The sequence below is a fragment of the Tenrec ecaudatus genome, chromosome 17 (genome assembly GCF_050624435.1).
Source record: "Tenrec ecaudatus isolate mTenEca1 chromosome 17, mTenEca1.hap1, whole genome shotgun sequence".
NCBI classification, from domain to species: domain Eukaryota; kingdom Metazoa; phylum Chordata; class Mammalia; order Afrosoricida; family Tenrecidae; genus Tenrec; species Tenrec ecaudatus.
Window position 1 is genome coordinate 58,968,466 of NC_134546.1, and position 19,954 is coordinate 58,988,419.

Below are 19,954 nucleotides of genomic sequence, written 5' to 3' on the forward strand. Positions count from 1 at the left end.
TCCCCCAGGGAGGGGGTTATATGTAGATCATTGTGATCAGTTCCCCCTTTGTCCCCTACCTTCCCCTTACCCTCCTGGTATCTCTACTCTCATTATTGGTCCTGAGGGGTTTATCTGTCCTGGATTCCCTGAGTTTCCAGCTCTGTTCCGTACCAGTGTACATCTTCTGGTCTAGCCGGATGTGTAAGGTAGAATTGGGATCATGATAGTGATGGTGAGGAAGCATTAAAGAACTAGAGGAAAGTTGTTTGTTTCATTGGTGCTATACTGCACCCTGACTGGCTCGTCTCCTTCCCCAGACCCTTCTGTAAGGGGATGTCCAGTTGCCTAAAGATGGGCTTTGGGTCTCCACGCCACACTCCCCCTTGTTCACAATGATTTTTTGTTGTTGTTGTTCTTTGATGCCTGATACCTGATCCTATCAACACCTCCTGATCACACAGACTGGTATGCTTCTTCCATGTGGGCTTGGTTGCTAGAGGGGCAGGGTGTGAAGAAAGTGGTGTTAACAAACCCAGGGACAAGGGAACAACAAGTGATCCAAAATTGATGGCAAGAAGGTTGTAGGAGGCCTGGTAGGACTTGATTAAGGGAAATGTAACTGAGAGGTATTTTCAGGTTTTTTAATTGATTTTTTTCTGTTATTTTTCCCCTGTTTATTTGTCCTTGTTGTTGAGATTTTCTTTTGGTTAGTTTGTTTGCTTGTTTGCTTCCTGCTTGTTTTTTATACGATTTTCTGTGTGTAAAATCCCTGAGCGGTACATCTATAGAGACCGTAACTGTATCGATAATTGTCTAGGGGCCTGGCAGGGGAGATTAAGGGGAAACGGGAAGCCAATAAAATGAGTATGAGAAGAACATCCACTGAAGTTGATTGTGGTGGTGCTTGCACAGCTCTTAATAGGAACAGTTAAATTGTATGATATGTAAATTACATGCCAATAAGACTTTTTTTTTAAATAAAACCACTGGAGTAATCTTACTAGGATTGCTATGAGTTGGAATCTATTTGACAGCAATGGGCTTCAAAAAATAATGCGTTGATATTCCAGACCTACAAAGCAGATGTCTTGTTGGAAGTCTCACACTTTGGATGGGTCTGAATTTTTTGCTCATAGCATCATTTAACTTGCTACTTCGTAATGCATTTTCTGGAAAGTGGACGTTAGAACTAAGGCGTGCTTAAGTTCATATTAGACATTTGGTGAGAATGTTTCACCGGCAGAGCGATGTTTACCTTGCATCTCATCTGGAGACATCAAGGTAGGCCACAGAGTTAAAAGTAAGTGAGTGAAATGATTTATTAAAAAAAAAAGTAAGCGAGTGAAGTTGATCTCTCCATCGTAAAGTCATATCTTTCCTTTTGCAATTAACATGCAAAATGTGGACTTCTTGTGAATATTATTTTTGCAACAACCTATCTATTGGGCAGGAGAAAGATGTGGCTTTCTACTCCATTAAAGGGAAAAAATTACAGTCTTGGAAACTCCGGGGGCAGTTTTACTCTGACCTCTTATGAGTTGAATCATCTCAGCGGCAGTGAGTGGAGAATTCAGACAACTCACTACCTTCAAGTCAATTCCGATCTATAGTGATGCTACAGGACAGAGTAGAACTGCCCCTGTGGATTTCCGAGACTGTAAATCTTTATGGGAGTAGAAAGTCTCAACTTCCTCCTGCAGAGCAGCTGGTGGTTTCGAACTGCTGACCTTGAGGTTAGCAGCCCAACGTGTAACCCACTATGCCACCAGAATTCCCTTTTCAATGGACAGAGCTAGGAAATATATTTAAAAAAATAAATTCAGATCAGTAATTCCCATTTCAAAATTAAAATTGCAGGGTTTTTGCTTTACTTTAAAAACATTTTGCAAAAAAAAAAAAAGAAGTACATGAGTGAAAAAAACCATTTTGCAATTCAAATCACAATTCTTAATATTAGTATGTATGTTTGCTTTAAGTTGTGATGTGTAGAAATGATTCAAAGAGCTAATACGAAATAGTAATAAAAAGATTGGAAAAGCAAACAAACTACCATCGAGTCAATTCTGATTCATAGCAATCCTATGTAGGGTTTCCAAGCCTATAAATCTGTAGGGGAACAGAAGACCTCATCGTTTTAAGTTTTGAACTCCTGCCTTTGTACTCAGCGGTCCAGTGCCCAGCCCACTGTGCCACCAAGTCTCCTTACTAAGTAGTGATTAATAAAACTTCTCAGTGAGTAAACCTGCATTTCACTGAACAAATACAAAGAGCTAGCTTTCTTTTTGCCCATGGTTTTTCAGGGACATTACACAGGCCCTGCTCTGGATGGTGATCATGAAATTAAAATCTCAGTTTATTAATGTCTATAGTGTACCAGACTTAGAACTAAGTGCTTTATATATGAGGGGTACCCCAACCCCCAACCCCAAAATGGAAAAAGCTCTGCTAGACAGAGCTTTAACAGTATGCATTTTTTCTACTAGATTAGCCTCAAGCACCTCGTCCTAAGTTAGTCCATCCAGTGGTGTCACCTGGGAAGGTTCTCTGTGGTCACACAGAATTTTTTGGTAAAAGCAGTTTCTCTTGAACCTTATCTTTTGTGATAGACGATTGAAAACAATAGCACGTGGCTGTGAAAATTTGTTTCCTGCTTGGGGAAAAGTGCCGCAGAAACTGTTGTGATGTTGAACACAGTTTACAAGGAGAGTGCTTTGGATAAACTCAAATGTACGAGTGGTTTTCTCATTGCAAAAAAGGTGAAACATCTGTTCATCAATAAACGCTCTGCAAACCTTGTTGTGGATGTCAAAAATGTCAACAAAATTAGTGCACTTGTGCTCAAAGACTGATGATGAATCATCGACGAGATGGGGAAGTTACCTGGACTCTCTGAGAGCTCAGTTCAGCGAATTTTAACAAAAGATTTGGGAATGAGAAGGGTCGCTGCATACTTGGTGCCTCAACTTCTGACCGACCAGGAAACAGAGCGTCAAGTGGAAACATGCCGTGCTTTCAAAGGACTGCTCGGAAGTGACCCAGACTTTTTCCCCAAGGTGGTGACAAGACATGGTGCTATTCTTAGGACCCCAAAAGGAAACATCAATCAAGCCAGTGGAAGACGCCATCGTCACCTCGTTCAAAAAAAGCTCATCACGTGAAATCAAAGATCAAGATGATGCTCGGTTGTTTATTTTGATGTGATGGGGATAGTGCTTTGGGAGTTTGTTCCATCAGGCCAGTCTGTTAATTAATCTTTCTGTTTACTGGTTCTGAAAAGATTGCATCACAGTGTGATTTTTTAAAAAAGGCCTGATTTGTGACTGATGGGGGATGGTTTTGCCACTCTGACAACGCACCTGCTCACGCAGCCATCTCAGTGCACCCGTTTTTGGCAAAAAACAGCATGCCTCTGTCGCCCCACACCCCTTACTCACCTGACCTCACTCCATGCAACTTCTTTTTATTTCTTTGAATGAAGAGGGAAGAAAGGGCAGAGATTTGACGACTTAAAAGAGGTGAACAAAAAAATGAGGGAGGTGCTGCCAAGCCATCCGGATGAGTTTGAAAAATGTTTCCACAAATGGAATCGCAGATTTGACAAATGAATTAAGTGTAATGGAGGGTTCTTTGAAGGTGATAAGGTTGTTTTGTACAACATATATAGCTTTGGAGAAAAAAAATTCTGGCTTTTTTGGGGGTATCTCTCATTGATTATCTCCACAGCACAAACCGTTATTTAGATGTGTAGAGAGATTCCCTGGGAAATATGGCAGAGGACAGGGTTAGAGATGAAGGTCATGATCTGTGTAAATATTACGGAAGAAACCATGGCCTTGAACCCTAGGGGGCAGTTCTACTCTGTCCTACAGGGTTGCTGTCAGTTGGTATCGACTCAATGACCGTGGGTTGGGAGTGGCATCCAAAATGTAGCTGTTTCCAAAGTCGGGAACGTATCTGCATGTGTCTTCAATCTCTCTCTACGAAGAACTTTATCTTTTAAAATTTGTCCTTGTGGACTTCCGCTTCATGATCAGTCTGGTTGCCTTTCTTGACCCATTGCAGGTTCTTCCCTGTTTTCTACGTGTGAGTCCAAAGAAACTGCACGGGTAAAACGGAACACTATTGTTTGTCACAAATATTTTCTCCTTTGTGTTCAATATGCTTCATGTTTCCACACACCATTTTGCTGGAATTGGGGGCCACAGCTTTGTAGTAGACCTTATGGAAGAATAAAGGTTATGTCCAAGAACTGTCTCCTGGGCTGAAAGGCATGTGAATGGCTCTTTACTCCCCACATTTTAGTTTGGTATCATTTGATTTGTCACTGGGTTCTGTCTCACACAACACTGGCTCCTTTGATATCTAGGTTTTATAATGAATTGCAGTGGCCACACAGACAAAGCTCACAATTTTAAAGTTTATTAAGGAAGTCAACAGGTTACGATGCAGGAGAGAAGTGCCCAGGATAGAGTTCTTCAGTCGGGATATGTTTTTAAAAATTCTTTCAGGACTGTTCATAAATGCCCAAAGGGTGCCACTGCATTGTAAGCTTCAACTAGAAAGCATTCAGCTCAAGCTCCATGGCTCAGCCACCCAGCCCCCCAAATTGAGTGTCCAGAGGCACCCTACTCCAGTAAGCCCCAACCTGAAGGCACTCAACTTCACTTGTATGGGTCAACTAGCCCAGCTCCCCCAATGAAGTGCCCAGAGGCACCCCACTCCACAAGCTAGTCTTCTGCCTCAAAGCACCTTGATTTACTTGCTGTGTGGACTGGGAAGTCCACCACTCTGTCTTACACCCTGGCTCCTGGTTCTGCAGTCTGCTGCTGTAGCTCCCCCGCCACCTTTCAGACGTCAGGGCGACATCTTCTGGATCAAGGAGGCTCACTGCCCAGGGATCTTGGGGTCCAGAGGACATGCTTCATACCTGGCTCTTACTGGTAGTAAGAGCCTCCTCCTGCTTTTCAATGGGCTTATTTTCTACACAACAGGATGGTAATTCCGTGAATTCTGTCAGTGTCTTCCCCCCATCTTACTCAGACCCGTACAGTACAAGGTCATTTGATGTGACTTAACAGAGACTTTGATTAGAAGAGCCACATTAAATATTTCACTGTCACTGCCCTTGGCTTCAAATTAGAAAAACATGTGGAAGTTTGACACTGCACACGTGTTTAGGCACCAGCTCAAAAAGATTGTGAGGCTGTCGATCTGGGGTGATGGGGATCGTGCCATCGAGTTGATTTCAGCTCAGAGCATCCATGCGTCTAACAAAGCAGATCTACTCCATAGGCTGTCCACGGCTGTAAACTTAATGGGAGCGTCTGCCAAGCCTTTTATTCTGTGTCACTGCTGCTGGGTTCAAAGCACCGACCTTCTGGTTAGGAGCAGAGCAGTCGACCATTGCCCCCAGAGCGCCTCACATATCCGGGGTGGGACTCCCAGATTAGTGCTGTGATATCGAGGATGGCCATTTTTCAAGGGAGCAAATGTTATTTAGAAATGCATTTTCCTAAATCTTGAATAGCAAAGATATAAAGGCATACTTAGGAAAATGGTGTTCTCTTAGACATAACTATCTTAGTTACTTTTAATACGGACTCTTATAGAATGATAAAACTGAGCAATTCAGAGAGTGAGGTTGTTAGGTTCTTTGAGGAGGGGATGTGTTAAAACAATTCTTGATGAGTGTATTCAAATCAATAAAGAGCATTAAAAATAATGTTTGAGTTACTAACAGATACCTATTTTCAACATTTTTTTTAAGTAGTTGATCTTTCGGGGATGATTCCATACTATATTTTAATATTGACAATCCAGTGCAAAGGCTAAAACAAATAACAGACTATAATTTTGATTGATGTTTGTTTATCAAATTTCATCAATAGCATCTTTAAGGGCTTTTAAAACCAGGGCAGTCTCATTATCCTGGTATACTTGGCAGACCATGTGAGTACAGAAAATGTTTTCAGAGTTTTAAACTGGGACAGCAGTGGTAAGCATCTGGGATATAAATATATATAACGCAACTATTGAAAATCTTCCCAGGTGTCATGAAGCATATTAATTTTAGAATGTCATGCACAAAAGAAGGGTCTTGCCATCAAGAACAGAAAAGTAGCATTTCCTGGGTTCAGACTACAATTTACAATAAACCTGGCCTTTGATGTGACATTAAGTAAACTCTACTTCAGGGTGTGGGGGCATACGGACCTGAGGAAAGCTTTATACAACAAAAGCCCTGTGTTTTGTCTTTGTTTGTTTAGTAAGTGGCTCATCGGGATTCTTATGTTTCATCTAATCATCTAAGAAAAAGTAACTCCCGCTCTTCTTTCATTTCCCATCCTTAATTGAATTGAGATGGTAGGATCTGGCCGATGTTTGGATCTCTTCTGAACGTCATTTCAAGCGGAGGCAAAAGGGTTGGAGAACTGTTTGCAGCGGTGCTGTGACAAGAGTTACCTTCAGAAATGGTGACCCGATCCTCAAGACAGGTAGCTGTGAAGATGTCCTGTTCCACAACAAAGCCTGTCCTCTGGGCATGAAGTACAAAGCACTCATCTTTTCTGGCTGCTGTCACGCTTTGCGCAGAATCCCAGTAGCAGACGGTTGATCCGTTACATCGACACCAGCACGGTTGCCCGAACAAAGCGCTACAGCTACTTGCTAAAGCTACTTGCTGCTCGATGATGTCCGCACCTCTTGGTCCATGCTGTTTCCATTAAAAGAGCCTTCATTACATCAGACACAATTGGGGAGGAGCAACAACATCTCTCTGTTTTTCAATGTAGCAATTGGTGAACACTTTCAATTTATGGGGGACTGATCTCCTGTGGCTTATCCCTGACATTTACAGACCCTTCTCCCATGTCAGATTTCAGTCATTGTGCCAATACCATGTCCCCAGCATCACCATGATTTCAGAATCTGTCACCGCTCCAGCTGCAATCGCTAACTCGATCACTCCCATCTTTTTCTTCCTTCCTGGATTGTTATACACGCACATCTTTTTAACCCCTTCATTTGCTGCCTCGGCCACTTCAAACACAAGTGATGCCTCCCTGACGCTCCCATCTACTGTTGGAGCATAGCCATTATAAACGGGTCCCTGCCTTCTCACACACTACCAGGCACGAAGATGGTACCATAAGCACCTGGTCTACCCTTATAAATAGCAGATGAAATCAGGGAGTTGGCCTGGTACTCGCATAGCTCATGTTCCACCACAATGATTTGCTTATCTGGACTCATTACATTTAAGCGCTGCTTGGCATAGAGGTGTGGTAGTTAAATAATCTGTTGTCAATTTGAGAGGCTTATGAGTGAAGGGGTGGAGTCTAGCCTGTCAATCATTGTATAGCTAATAAGGCCTCTGTGTGGGCATGGCCTTCCCCTAAGGATTCTGGGAATCCCTGTATTTCCTCCTTGGAGGCAGGAGACACACTCACTCTCTCTTGACTCACTCCCTGAGAGATGCTCTACTGACAAGACACCTGGTGCTACACTGATAACGCCTGAGCCCTGGGAGCTGGAGAAACCACGTGGAGCCCCCTGCCAGTGCTGAGATACTTACAACGCCACTAGATCCACAGACTTCCCACCCACTGGTCTGTGATTGTCTTGCATTTGACATCATTGCATGTGTTTCGTGAGTCTGAGAAGGAATTTATAGATTGGTATCAGACATATGGGCTAATAACCGACTTATGGACTTGATCTGGACTGGGCTGGGATGTTTTCTCAATATTCAATTGCTCTTATAGATAAAGCTCTTTCTTATACACACATGAGTGTATGTGAATTTGTTTCTCTAGTCCACCCAGACTAACACACTAGGTAAGTAGAAAGTTCATCAAACATGAAAATATCAGCTTTCTGTCCACCAGGAACAGTACAAGCAAATCTCGGCAAGTCTTCTCCTGGAAGAGCTTCAACATTTCGTTCTTTCAGCTCGGTTAAGTCAATCTGTTGCCAGACATTCACTTGTGTTATTACGTCATCCTTTGGGCCCCAAATAGATCCCACTGTCCCCTTGAAGCCTTGAGAATCTGGTCCACATACTGAGGTTTCTTAATGTCTTATAGTATCTTGGAGGGGAAAATTGCAATTCAGATACTCAAAAGTAAGTCCAAATTTCTTGCTAATCAGGTGGATCATCATACTCACCAAGGTTTGGGTTTTGCTTTCCTGCTAAGAAAATGTAAAGTAGTTCACTTTCCAATACTATTAGTTTGAACTAATCACCTGGATGAGGACTAGACACCCTGTGAAGTTTGTAGGCACTGGCACAATATTGATGTGTTGTTTCTTTTTGCCAAGTTGCTTGGGAAATTGACAAATGATAAAGTGCCAAGGGGGAAATTTCTTAATACAAACTCTTCAACCGGTACGAAGAGTTTCAGGAATGTGGGCTATTTTGGCTTGGGATACATGCAGATTGTCCCCATTAGAGCTACAGGGCAACTCTTTTTCACACTACAAGGTCAGCAGTTCCACACCACCAGCTGCTCCTGGGGAGAAAGATGGGGCTTTCTACTCCTGTAAAGAGTTACAGTCCCAGAAACCAAAGGGGAGTTCTACCCTGTCCTAAAGGGGATGAGTCAGAATTGACTCCATGGCAGTGAGTTGGTTGGTCAACATTTCTTAGGCTTACACTTGTCATGGTTGACAATAGCAAGACCTCCAGCTAAAATGGCGGTGCCCAGTGCCAAGGCCAAGATAATTCTGGATGAACTATTAATAGTACCTGAGGGAGACAAAATGAGGACAGTGGGGTGGAGGAGAGAAAAGAGATGGAGACCTGAGTTTATTAGATAGGGCGGTAGAGAGGTGGGGGTGCAGGGGAAAGGAGGGATAGAAGAAGCCTTTGAGGTTCTGGACCAGAGTACATAAACCTGGGAGAGGGGCAAAGAGGAAAGCGGGTGATGAGGCAGTTTGGGAGGGAAGAGACATGCTAAACAGGACAGCTGTAATTGACAAGAAGTCCCCAGTCCTTATATTGAAAGCAGCATGTATGCATCTATGTATGTCTAAATGTAGACGGTCTTTCCTGTGCACAGGGTATTAGGCCAACGAGAAAAGAGTACAGCACGCTTTCAGACAGGTAACAGGCTTTCACCTCACCCTTTGGAGACACCCCGCTTCCACGGACAGCCCTCTCATCCTGGGAGGCGTCTTCCTAGTGCAAAAAGTTCCCTCTGCCCTTACGTTGGGATTTTGCACCGTCTTCTCTTCCATTTGTATGGGCTCTCAGGCTACCTGCCTGTCTGCCCACCGGGTACAAATGCCCGATGCAGAATCATCCCACACACATGGTGTGACTGTGGGAAAGGTTGGTCACACTCAGGTCATGTCTTGATAATCTCGGGTTTCAGTCCTACTTGGGGTCAGTCTCAAAGAAGGTGGTGAATTCCATTTTGCACATATTGAATTTGCAGCCGTATCAGAGGAACCAAGTGGAGCGGTCTGACAGGCCAGGCCAGAGAAATTGTGTTGGGTTGAGGGGAGACAGATTTGGACTGCATGCGTTCCTGAGGAGGGTCAAGAAGAGGGAGAAGTCTGTTCAGGTGGCGCAGCTGGTGGACATGGACTTCGATTAGACGGGTGTCAGTGGATAGGGTTGGGTTTCCAGACTCCGTAGCAAGGTTCCAACATAATGCAGAATGTGCTGTGTGAGCTGGCTTGGGAAACCAGAGACTTGAGTTTGAATGCTAGATCTGCCTCTTCTGAGTGAACTAGTGAATTGACAAATCCTCCTGGGGGCTACCTAAAGAGAGAAGAAAGAATATCTGAAAGGGGAGTCTAGTGGGGGTGGGGGGATCAGAAAAGAGCAAAATCGTGCAAGTTCAGGGGAGAACACGGGTAAGCCACTGCATCGGATCCTGCAGTGTCAGAAGGGTGAAGGTGGAGGAAGGGGACCAGGAAAGGGCAGCTGAGTTCCTTGGTAACAGCTGGAGATGGAGAGCAAACCTGGGGAGGAAGGGGCACAGGGGAGCCGAGGGTGAGTCTTTTGGAATGAGCTGCTTCTCTGTAAGTCTGAGTTGGCATGACTTGGGCATGGCCGAGCCGGAGCGGAGCAGCAGGCTCTAGGATAGAGGGCGGGGTGATCACACACCCTGCCCCATCCCCTGCCAGTTATGGACATCCTCAGGCGTCCTCGGGGTGCACTGGGCTGCCAATGGCAAGGCCGCCGGCTTCTCCAGGGGAGAAAGGTGAGACTCCCTGCCCATGTAGAGACTTACAGTCTTGGCAACCCACACAGGCAGTTCTTCCCTGCCCTAGAGGGTTGCTTTAAGGCCCCGGCAAGTCAGAACCAATCCACTCAGTGGCAGTGAGTTTGGACCTTTGGTTTTATCAGCTGGATTCAGTGCACTATGCATTTGTAGTTATTTTGTCTGGTATCTCTGACCTATCTTTTAAAACAACTATGTAGGCAATGAACATTTTCTCATAAAGTGGGAAAAAAATTGTTCGGTCCGTCTTGGATCTCGCTTTTCATTCCACTGATTGTCCCGCTAACATTTTCCCTCCGGGCATGGTTCAGGCGAGAACCCAGAGTCAAATTCCCTGCTGTCACGCTGATTCTGACTCACAGTGGTCCTCCAGGACTAAGGAGCACTGCCCCCTAAGGCAGTAAATCTTGACAGACACACCCGGCCTCTTCTCGCTCCCACAGAGAAACTGGTTGATTCAAACTACTGATGTTTCAGCTAACAGCCCAGCCCTTCCCCCACCACACCATGAAGGCTCCTTTTCAGGGACAAACACATTCCAAAACCAAACTCAGTGCCATCGAGGTGATTCTAACTCATAGGGACCCGACAGGACCCGGTAGAACTGCCCCTGTGCATTTCCAAGGCTGTGAAACTTTATGGGAGTAGAAAGTCTCACCGTTCTCCCACTGAACGGCTGGTGGTGTCGAACTGCTGACCTTGTGGTTAGCAGCCCAGTGTGTAAACCCGCCCGGGCTCTTTTCATGACAGAGCACCACATAAGTCAATATTGGTAGATGCTATTTGTCTTCTAACGAGCCTCTACATGCGTTTAAATCCCAAGCTCAGGTGTTCTTACCTGATTGGAAAGAAGAACGGGGAGCCCAGGTCAGGTGTGACCGAGTGTCTTCCCGTTCCAGCAGCGCCACCACAAGCGGGGCCGAGAACGATCGGGAGGAGCTGGACCAGGAGTGGAAGCCCCCAGAGAAGGAGTTGATCAGGAAGCTGGTGGAGCAGATCGAATTCTACTTCTCCGATGAAAACCTGGAGAAGGACGCCTTCCTGCTGAAGCACGTGCGGAGGAACAAGCTGGGATACGTGAGCGTCAAGCTACTCACGTCTTTCAAAAAGGTGAGGCTCTGGTCCCAGAAGTGGCTTCCAGGATGTCCAGGTGTGGCGGGGCTGTGGTTCTAAACTGTCTGTTTATTCGTTTGTTTTGGTAATCCATCAAGACCTGTTGACTAGAGGGTTTTTAAAAATTCTCTGAGGCCTGAAAAAAATAAAAAAAGAAAGAAAGAAAAATGAACCAGAGAAGGACTTTGGACTTGTGCCCCCAATAGCCTTCCTTGTTAGTCAAGGGGTCCCTGGGGATTGGGATGAGTCTCAGCTGGAAATGGCATGACTTGTCCTTGGTAAAATTCCCACAGTCTTGCCCGGTAAGTGAGTAGCTAGATGTTCTGCCAGGGTGAGGCCCTCAGTGGCCTTGACCGAGCCCTCTCAGGCCTCGCCTGATGTGAAAGCCAAGATGTTCATGCGCTGAGTTGCATAAAGAAGGCAGGGAAAAGCCGGCAGGAATCTTGGAGATGAGCCTTCTTTGAGGCGTCCCATCTGTGTCTGACGGCGACACTCTCATCTCAGAGATGGAGCTTTGGAATAGACAGGTGTATCGGGGAATGGGAGTCTTTGTGGTGTGGTGCTTACCCATTGGGCTGTGATCCACATGGTAGGCTGTTCAAACCCCTCCCCCCCAGAAGCGTCTTGGAAGAAAGACTGGACTTTCTACTCCCGTAAACAGTGAGAGACTCAGAAACCTACAGGGGCTCGCTGTGGGTTGGCCTCAACTCGATGGCAGTGAGCTTGACTTTGGGTTTATCAGAGGAATGGTAACAGGAGGGAGGTATGTACCCCTTCATATAACCAACCATCGGAGAGCAGAAGGGCAGCGTGTTCCCAAGGCCGAAGTTCAGAAGGCAGGAGGCGTGGAAACAGGAAACCCCGGGAGGGGGTACGGGGATTGAAGTCACTGGCATGAAACAAAAGGTGCGTTCCGCATGGACTGGGAAACGGATTTGCTCAGTGAAGCTTCGTCTAATTCTCAACACGTCAAATAAATCAATGAGGTCGAGTTAGGGGCTAGTTAAGATTCCTGCTGGCCGGAGGATGGACTATTTGACCCTGATCCAGCATTGAGGTTGTGAACGCCTTGCTTCTCAGAGTCGGGTGTCAGGACTCCACTTCTCCCTCAGGGCAAAGGTGTTTGCCGGGTGGGAAGGCACCGCCTGCCTCTTGCAGAGCAGAATGGTGCTGGGTGGGCCACGGGCCACTTGCCTGTGCACTTTGTTAGAGTCCTGGAGACGAGCTGGTCTCCTCAGAGTGCGTCTCACTTGTAGGTTCTGCCCTCTCCTGTGGCCTGCTTTCTTGATTATTGATCGAGCACCTTCTCTGTGTAATACAGGATGCCCTGGAAAAACTCCCATCTACTAAAGGCTGAGGTCCTTGAAGGGCCACAGGACAATCATGGCTAGTACTACCAAGCATGGGAAGAGAAAACTCTGCGGGAACTAGTTGTGCACATCAACCTGGAGAATTGAGAGGCCCAGATGGTACATCCCTGGTACCATAGATGTTAGGTGTTGAGCTGCTAACCAGAAAGTCCACAGTTTGAACCAACACGCAGTTCCTTGCAAGGAAGACAGGCTTTCTACTCCCACAAAGAGTTGCAGTCTCAGAAACCCCCAAGAGCGGTTCCCTCCTATCCTCTAGGGTTGCTATGAGTTGGTATTGACTTGATGGCAGTTGTTTGTTGGTTTGCTGGTGCTGTGGGTTATGCATTGGTCTGCTAACTGCAAGGTCAGCAGTTGGACTCCACAAGAGGCTTTCTGTTCCTGTAACTATTGACCACCAGCAACTCAAGGGGGCAGTTAGTTCTACCCTGTCCCATAGGGTCACTATGAATAGGAGCTGACTCAGCGTGTTTGGTTTAGTTTTGGGTTTCCCAATAGTAGTAACATTTAAATAAGCTCTGGGAGGGTGATTAGAAGTTTCAAGGACACGTCCAGAAAGCAGTGAGCTAACCCTCACAGAAAACGTCTCTGTGGAGGAACTCACAATGCAGCAGCCAGTTGGAGTCACCCCGTTAGCCCTCTGTGTGAGGGCGCTTCAGAAAGTCCATGGGGAAACGGGATAAAAAGAGAGTGGGATGACATACGAAAATTATAATTTATCAAAGGATCAGGAGGGTGGGAGGGAGGGAAAAAAGACGGGCTGATACCAAGGGCCCAAGTAGAAGGAAAATGTTTTGAAATGATGATGGCAGTATATGTACAGATGTGCTCGATACAGTTGATTTGTGGATTGTTATAAGAGCTGCAAGAGCCTCCAATAAAATGATTTAGATAGATAGATAGATAAGGGGGTGTTTCCTTCCATGAACTTTTTGAAGCTTCTCGTATATTCCTTTCTTCCCTCCCAGGACCCCTGAAACTCAGCCTACTTTCCTTTCCTTTCCACGGCACTGTGGATTGGTTTGGGACATTTCTTGCCCTCTGTGTGCAGTCCCTGGATAGCATCAATGGTTAAGGGCTTGATGAAGGGGGTGTCTGAACAGCTCTTGTACAAAGGGTTCCGCAGCTTCAAACACCAGCCGCTCCTTGGGATAAAAGACTAGGCTTTCTACTCCATTCAAGGATTACAGGCTCAGAAAACCACAGGGGCGGTTCTGCCTGTGCTGTGGGGGTCGCTGTGAGTCCGAACTGACCCAATGGCAGTGAGTTTGTTGTTGTTTTGTAGAAATTGCACAAGGACAAGCCTTCCTGATTTCTTGGTCGAGGGTCCTGGACGCAGGCTGGGAATGCCCAGCAGTAGGCAGGATCTCCCAGCGGGCCTCCTTCGGGCTCGGAGGGATGCGTGGTCCTTGTGGGAGCCTGCTTCTCTCGTGATTGGACGTGGTGTCCTGGCGGCTTCTCAGAGCGAGGCAGGCACCTCCTCTTCGCAGTCACTCCTTCCTCAGGCCTCAGCCCATGAGATAGTGTCTCCTCTTTTCCCGAGGGATCCTGCCTTGGCAGGTAGCTTTTTGGAGAAGGCTCCCCCATGTCTCACCTGCAGAGAGCTGTTCTCAGGATATCCCAGTCTTAAAGTGTCTTTCCCCCTTTCTGGCTCCTTCTTGTCTCTGACCACCTGAAATCCAACCCTTTAACCAGAGTCCCGGTTTAAGCTGCAAGTGCCGCACCCACCAGCCCTCTGAGTCTGTAAGCAGGTGATTTAGTAGTCTCACGCCCGAAGCCGGAGGCTAGAGTGGACAGGGCTTTCTGTCTGGGAGCCCGTGTTCTCCTCCTCACTGGCCTCTAGTAGGGCCTCCCTTCTTGGCCGTCGATGCTTGCAGAAAGATGGAATTTTCTACTCTCAGAAAGGGTTGCCCTTTGGGAAACTCACGGGGGCAGTTCTGCCGTGCCCTACAGGGTCGCTGTGAGCCTGCATCGACCTGATGGCAGTGAGTTTGTTTTTGTTTTGTCCATTGAATGAGCCCTCCCCTGTGGGGCTCCCTTAAGTTCCTGCTTCAGGCTCAGGGGCAGCCCGCACGCGCGGCTTCTCTCCTGGCCTCTTCCCAAGACGACTCAGGGAGATTTTGCCATTCCTGGCCCTGGATTCCCGCCCTGTCTAGCAACTCTCTTTCTGTGGAATGACTCATTCTCCTGGTGTGCCCCTCACAGCACAGGGGCCTCTAGAAAATGACTCTCTCACGGTATAAAGATAGTCTTCATCGACGGCAGCCTTGCCGTTCCCCGGGCCCACTACGGACAGAGGGGGAGGTGGTTATCTCATCCTTCGCCATGAGGCCGGAGTTGGATTTAACTCCAAGCTGAAATCATCCACTTTACTCTCATGAATGTGTGACTGCAGAAGCACAACTACAGAGAAACAGTTGACGGTCAAACCCTGGAGTCCTATCAACGGTAACCATTCAGATGGCAATGGGCGACCGCATAGGATACGTGTTGAATGCTCGCTATGAGCTTGCTGTTGGCCTAAGGTGTACACACACGTACACACACACACACACACACACACACACCAAACCAACCCTGTTGCTGCTGAGTCCGTTCTGACTCCTCGTGACCCCAGGTGTGTCAGAGTAGAACCATGCTCCATCGGGTCTTCAATGGCTGTCATCTCATAGAAGTAGATCACCAGGCTTTTCCTCCGCTGTGCAGCTGGGTGGTTTCAACCCGACGACCTTTCAGTTAAGAGCCAAGAGCAACCCGTTTGCCCCACGCACGGACCTCCACACATACCCTGTGGTGCCTTGCCCTCAAGGAGATTCACACTCATGGCGGTGGGCCCCAGGTGTGCAGCGTCGAATAGCTCCATTGCACTTCCAGGCTTGTTTTCAGAGTGGCCCCTCGGTGGGTTCAAATCATCTCCCTTTGTGCTAGGAGCCCAGGGTTCGACTGTTTGCACCACCCAGGGATTTTTATACACATATACACACGTCTGTCGTTACTCATGTGATCTTCATAGGTGGGAACTACTCACTGCTTCATTTCACTTCCCAGCTCTTATAGCTCCGTTGAGATGGTCTTTGGGTGTATTTATACCCCATACCCTCGCTCCAGAGTCCAGAGGATTAACCTGCAAACTTCCCGAGCAGAACATCTCCATTGTCATGGAAAGTTCTGTTGGACAGCTCTGTTCTCTCCGCGTGGCTCCCTTGGAAGTTCATGTACTAGATTTGGGAGCTCTGACATGCATGTGCCCAGTATGATTCTGGACTCGGGTGTTACAGTGATCCCGGAGGGAGGGGGAGTCTAGGCTAAAAGGAGATGACCAGGAACTTGAGGTACCATTTCTGATGTGCTCTGTGTCCTCAGGTGAAGCACCTTACACGAGACTGGAGAACTACAGCCTATGCCTTGAAGTATTCCGTGACTCTTGAGTTGAATGAAGATCGCCGGAAGGTGAGGAGGACCACCCCTGTCCCCCTCTTCCCCAATGAGAACCTTCCCAGCAAGATGCTTCTGCTCTACGACCTCTACCTGTCCCCTCAGCTGTGGGCACTGGCCACCCCGCAGCCGAATGGAAGGGTGCAGGAGAAGGTGATGGAGCACTTGCTCCAGCTCTTTGGGGGCTTTGGCATTATATCCTCAGTGCGGATCCTCAAACCTGGGAGAGAGCTGCCCCCCGACATCCGGAGAATCAGCAGCCGGTACAGCCAGGTGGGGACCCAAGAGTGCGCCATTGTGGAGTTTGAGGAGGTGGAGGCGGCCATCAAAGCGCATGAGCACATGATCTCAGAATCCCAGGGCAAAGAGAGCATGAAAGCCGTCCTGATTGGCATGAAGCCCCCCAAGAAGAAGCCACCCAAGGACAAGAACCACGAGGACGAGCCCGCCGTGAGCATCCACCTGAGCAAGTCCCTAAACAAGAGGGTCGAAGAGCTTCAATACATGGGTGACGAGTCATCTGCCAATAGCTCCTCTGAGCCCGAAAGCAATCCCACGTCGCCCATGGCCGGCCGGCGGCACGTGGCCAGCAACAAGCTCAGCCCTTCCGGCCACCAGAATCTCTTTCTGAGCCCGAACGCCTCCCCTTGCACGAGTCCCTGGAGCAGCCCCTTGGCTCAACGCAAAGGCGTTTCCAGAAAATCTCCCCTGGCCGAGGAAGGGAGACTCAACTCAAGCACCAGCCCTGAGATCTTCCGCAAGTGCTTGGATTACTCCTCCGACAGCAGCGCCACGCCGTCGGGCAGCCCCTGGGTCCGACGGCGCCGACGGGCGGAGATGGAGACGCAGGAGAAGAGTCCTGGCGCCAGCCCTTTGCTCTCCCGGAAGATGCAGACTGCAGACGGGCTGCCGGTGGGGGTGCTGAGGTGGCCCCGGGGCCCTGACCACACCAGAGGGTTTCACGGTGGACACGAGAGGAGCAGGGCTTGTCCGTAAGAAAGACCTTCCATTTTTCCTATCTGCCCCGTGGAAAGCCAGCTTCGTTTTCAAGGCCCTGACAAATCCCTGGCATGACTTAGAATGTATCGCAGTCCCCCCCACCCGAAAGGTTTTGTATATGCGTAGACCTCCTAATGTATATATTTGTAATGTATATAAATTGTCCAGTATGTGGTGGTATGAAGCTTGTCTTCTAGTTCAAAACACCCTTTCGTCCCTGCATGGCTGTTACATGTGATGATGCCTGAGGTGGGTGAGAGGCGAGGCTCTGAAGGACTGACTGTAGGGCCGGAGGAAGGTGTTTTCCTGGGGACAGAGTCCCCCCACCCCACCCCCAATGACTGAGCTCTCCTCAGCAGGCCATGCCAGGGCTCCCTGATTGTCCAGGGCGGTTCTATTGTACCACGGCAGCTAGTGAAGCTGACAGTCTGGTGTCTTATGGGATCCCATGTATGTTTCTTGTCACGTGAATAAAGAATGAAACACCCAGGGGAAGGGCTGACTCGGAGGCCACAGACTCGGCCTCCCCGCGGGCTATTGCCGTCAGACAAGGCCGTGTGCAGTATGATGTGAGGTTCTCTGCGGGACCCCCGAGCAGCCCCAGCTCGATTCTTGGAGCTCTGGGCAGACTGGAAGGTCTGCAGAGTTTGTGTAGCCCCTAGAGCGCTGCCTCTGTCATCACAGTGACGCCCTCAGAGCAAAGGGGGCTCGGGACAGAGCAGGAGGCCTCCTCAGCCTCCATCCCAGACCCAAGTCAGACACTCTGGGAGGGGAACCCAGAACGCGTATTTTAACCAGCCGTCGGGGTGATCCTGGCTTGTGCCAGAGGTCCTTGGAGACATCTGGTGTAGAAAGATGTGGACCTGCAAGACAAACTTGTTTGACTCTCACCTCCTTCCATCTTGTGACCTTTGACCAGTCGTGTGGCCATGGGAATGTTACTTCAGCCCATCAGCCCGGTGAGAGGATCGTTCCCTGTGAAATGCTGTGCTGTGTGGCCAGGCTCTGGGGCACAGTTGGGCTGTCCAGGAGGGCAGTTCCTGTCCCTCCTCATTTGGGGTATTGATCATGATCACCTGGCACAGCACACCCACTGATGTTGACTCCAGGGCTGACTAATCCACTCACTATTGAGGCAGGTCACGCTCAGCGCTACTCGCTGATAACAATCAGTTATTCGATACCATGGACTATTCCTAGGGCTTTTCATGAACCATCTCCTTTAATCCAACAAGCAACCGAGACCGGTCCAACTAGTACCTCTGTCTTAGACCAGAAAGAACAGAGACATTCAATGGGTAGCAGACTTCTCTGAGGCTTAATGCCTAGATGGATGGAGCTGGGTTTGTACCTGGGGGTCTGACTCAGGAGACCGTACGCACTTCATGCTCCTCAGCGTTTCTGCACTTCACCATTTACGGTAAGTAACAACTGCAATAGGAGCTAGTATGTATTCAGCCCCTCCTCTGGGTTGTGAAGTTTGCCCTACCTGGTATTTCCTTTGTCCTTTCAGGATACCTAGAAGACACTGCTAGTTTTGCACACGGATCCTGAGACAGGCTAATCAGATTCACCCGAAGCAGTGGCAAAGTGGGAAAGAAAGTGCACAGGCAGTCCCTGGGTTTAGCACGTCTGACTTGCATATGACGCATGGTCATGAATCGATATAGCCTCAATATAACTTTTATATTAAAAATCGGAGGGACATACATTGGTTCCCAAGAGCCATTGTACTGCCTCGGACATTAGCTATTACTCTGATGGGCATCAAAACATTCCTATTATTATCACTTTGTTATTATGCTGAAGGTGTTGTAGTATATCTTGAAATGTTTGATTTTTTAAAATGTGTACCAAAGTACATTCTAATGCCTGTACTTAGAGCAACATTCAACTAATTTGACACTAGACTCAAACAGTTCCTAGTTTTTCTGATGGAGCTGCAAATTCTACTTCAAGACTGGTTTAAAGGTGGGACTCGTTCGCCAGTCAGGGATCGCCTGTCTTTTGAAACACACAGCTCTCTGCAAGTTGCTGTGCTTGCTGAGCACCCTAGAGTCGGTTCTGACTCAGAGTGACCCTGTGCACAACCTACCAAAACACGCAATCAAGTGACCGCTGAATTGGACTTAAAAATGGCAAAGTGTGTGTGTGTGTGTGTGTTTCCCGCATTCAAACCAGTTACCATGAGCCTGTGACCCCTGGAAGCCCCGTGTGTTTCAGAGTAGAACTTGACCCATGGGGGCTACGGGGGCTCTAGCCCTTCAGAAGTAGATTACCAAGTCTGCCCAGAGGTGCCTCTGGGTGCATTTGAACCATGAACCTTTCAGTGAGTAGCCAAGTGCTTAATTGCTTGTGCCACCCAGGGACTCCTCTTGATCTGACCACAATTCTAAATAGGCTGCCTTTCTCACCAGACTCACCCCTGGATGTTCTGATTTGATTGGCTCTGGGGTCAGGCCTGCCCATGAGTATTCTAAAAAGCTGTGTAGGTGATGCTGGTGGGCCGGCAGCGTTGACCAGCTTTGGTCTACTGGATTGACGACAGGATTCGGAGCCCTGGACATGTAGGGGTTACAATGTGGGCTGCTATCCTCGGGGTCCACTGTGTGATCCCACCAGCCACTCCTCAGAAGGAAGACAAGGCTTTCTGCCCCCCAGAAACGGTTATCTCAAAACCCACAGGGTTTTGCCCTATAGGCTCGCTATGAATGTGAATGCACTCAATGACAGTGACTTTTAAAGAGACATCCACTTCTTCCTCCTCCTCCAAGGCATGGTCTCTTGTAGTCTCTGTGCAGAGCTTAAACCCCGCCCCCAGCC

General features: G+C 48.0%; 1 protein-coding gene and 2 pseudogenes across 2 annotated transcripts in view; 1 reads left to right on the top strand and 2 right to left on the bottom strand.

Moving 5' to 3' along the window:
* Positions 1–17,682, top strand: part of LARP6 (La ribonucleoprotein 6, translational regulator) — a 28,892-nt gene extending 11,210 nt beyond the window's left edge. The window contains exons 2-3 of one of the 2 annotated variants that reach the window (XM_075535371.1): positions 11,117–11,324; positions 16,061–17,682. In XM_075535371.1, the coding sequence (XP_075391486.1) occupies positions 11,117–11,324; positions 16,061–17,128 (1,276 nt within the window). In that variant the 3' untranslated portion in view covers positions 17,129–17,682. Of the gene's footprint in view, positions 1–11,113; positions 11,325–16,060 lie in introns of both variants that reach the window. The other variant, XM_075535370.1, reaches the window with a different exon arrangement.
* On the bottom strand, positions 6,280–7,263 carry LOC142430985 (ATP-binding cassette sub-family E member 1 pseudogene; annotated as a pseudogene).
* LOC142430986 (ATP-binding cassette sub-family E member 1 pseudogene) lies at positions 7,792–9,397 on the bottom strand (annotated as a pseudogene).
* Positions 17,683–19,954: the final 2,272 nt, after the last annotated feature.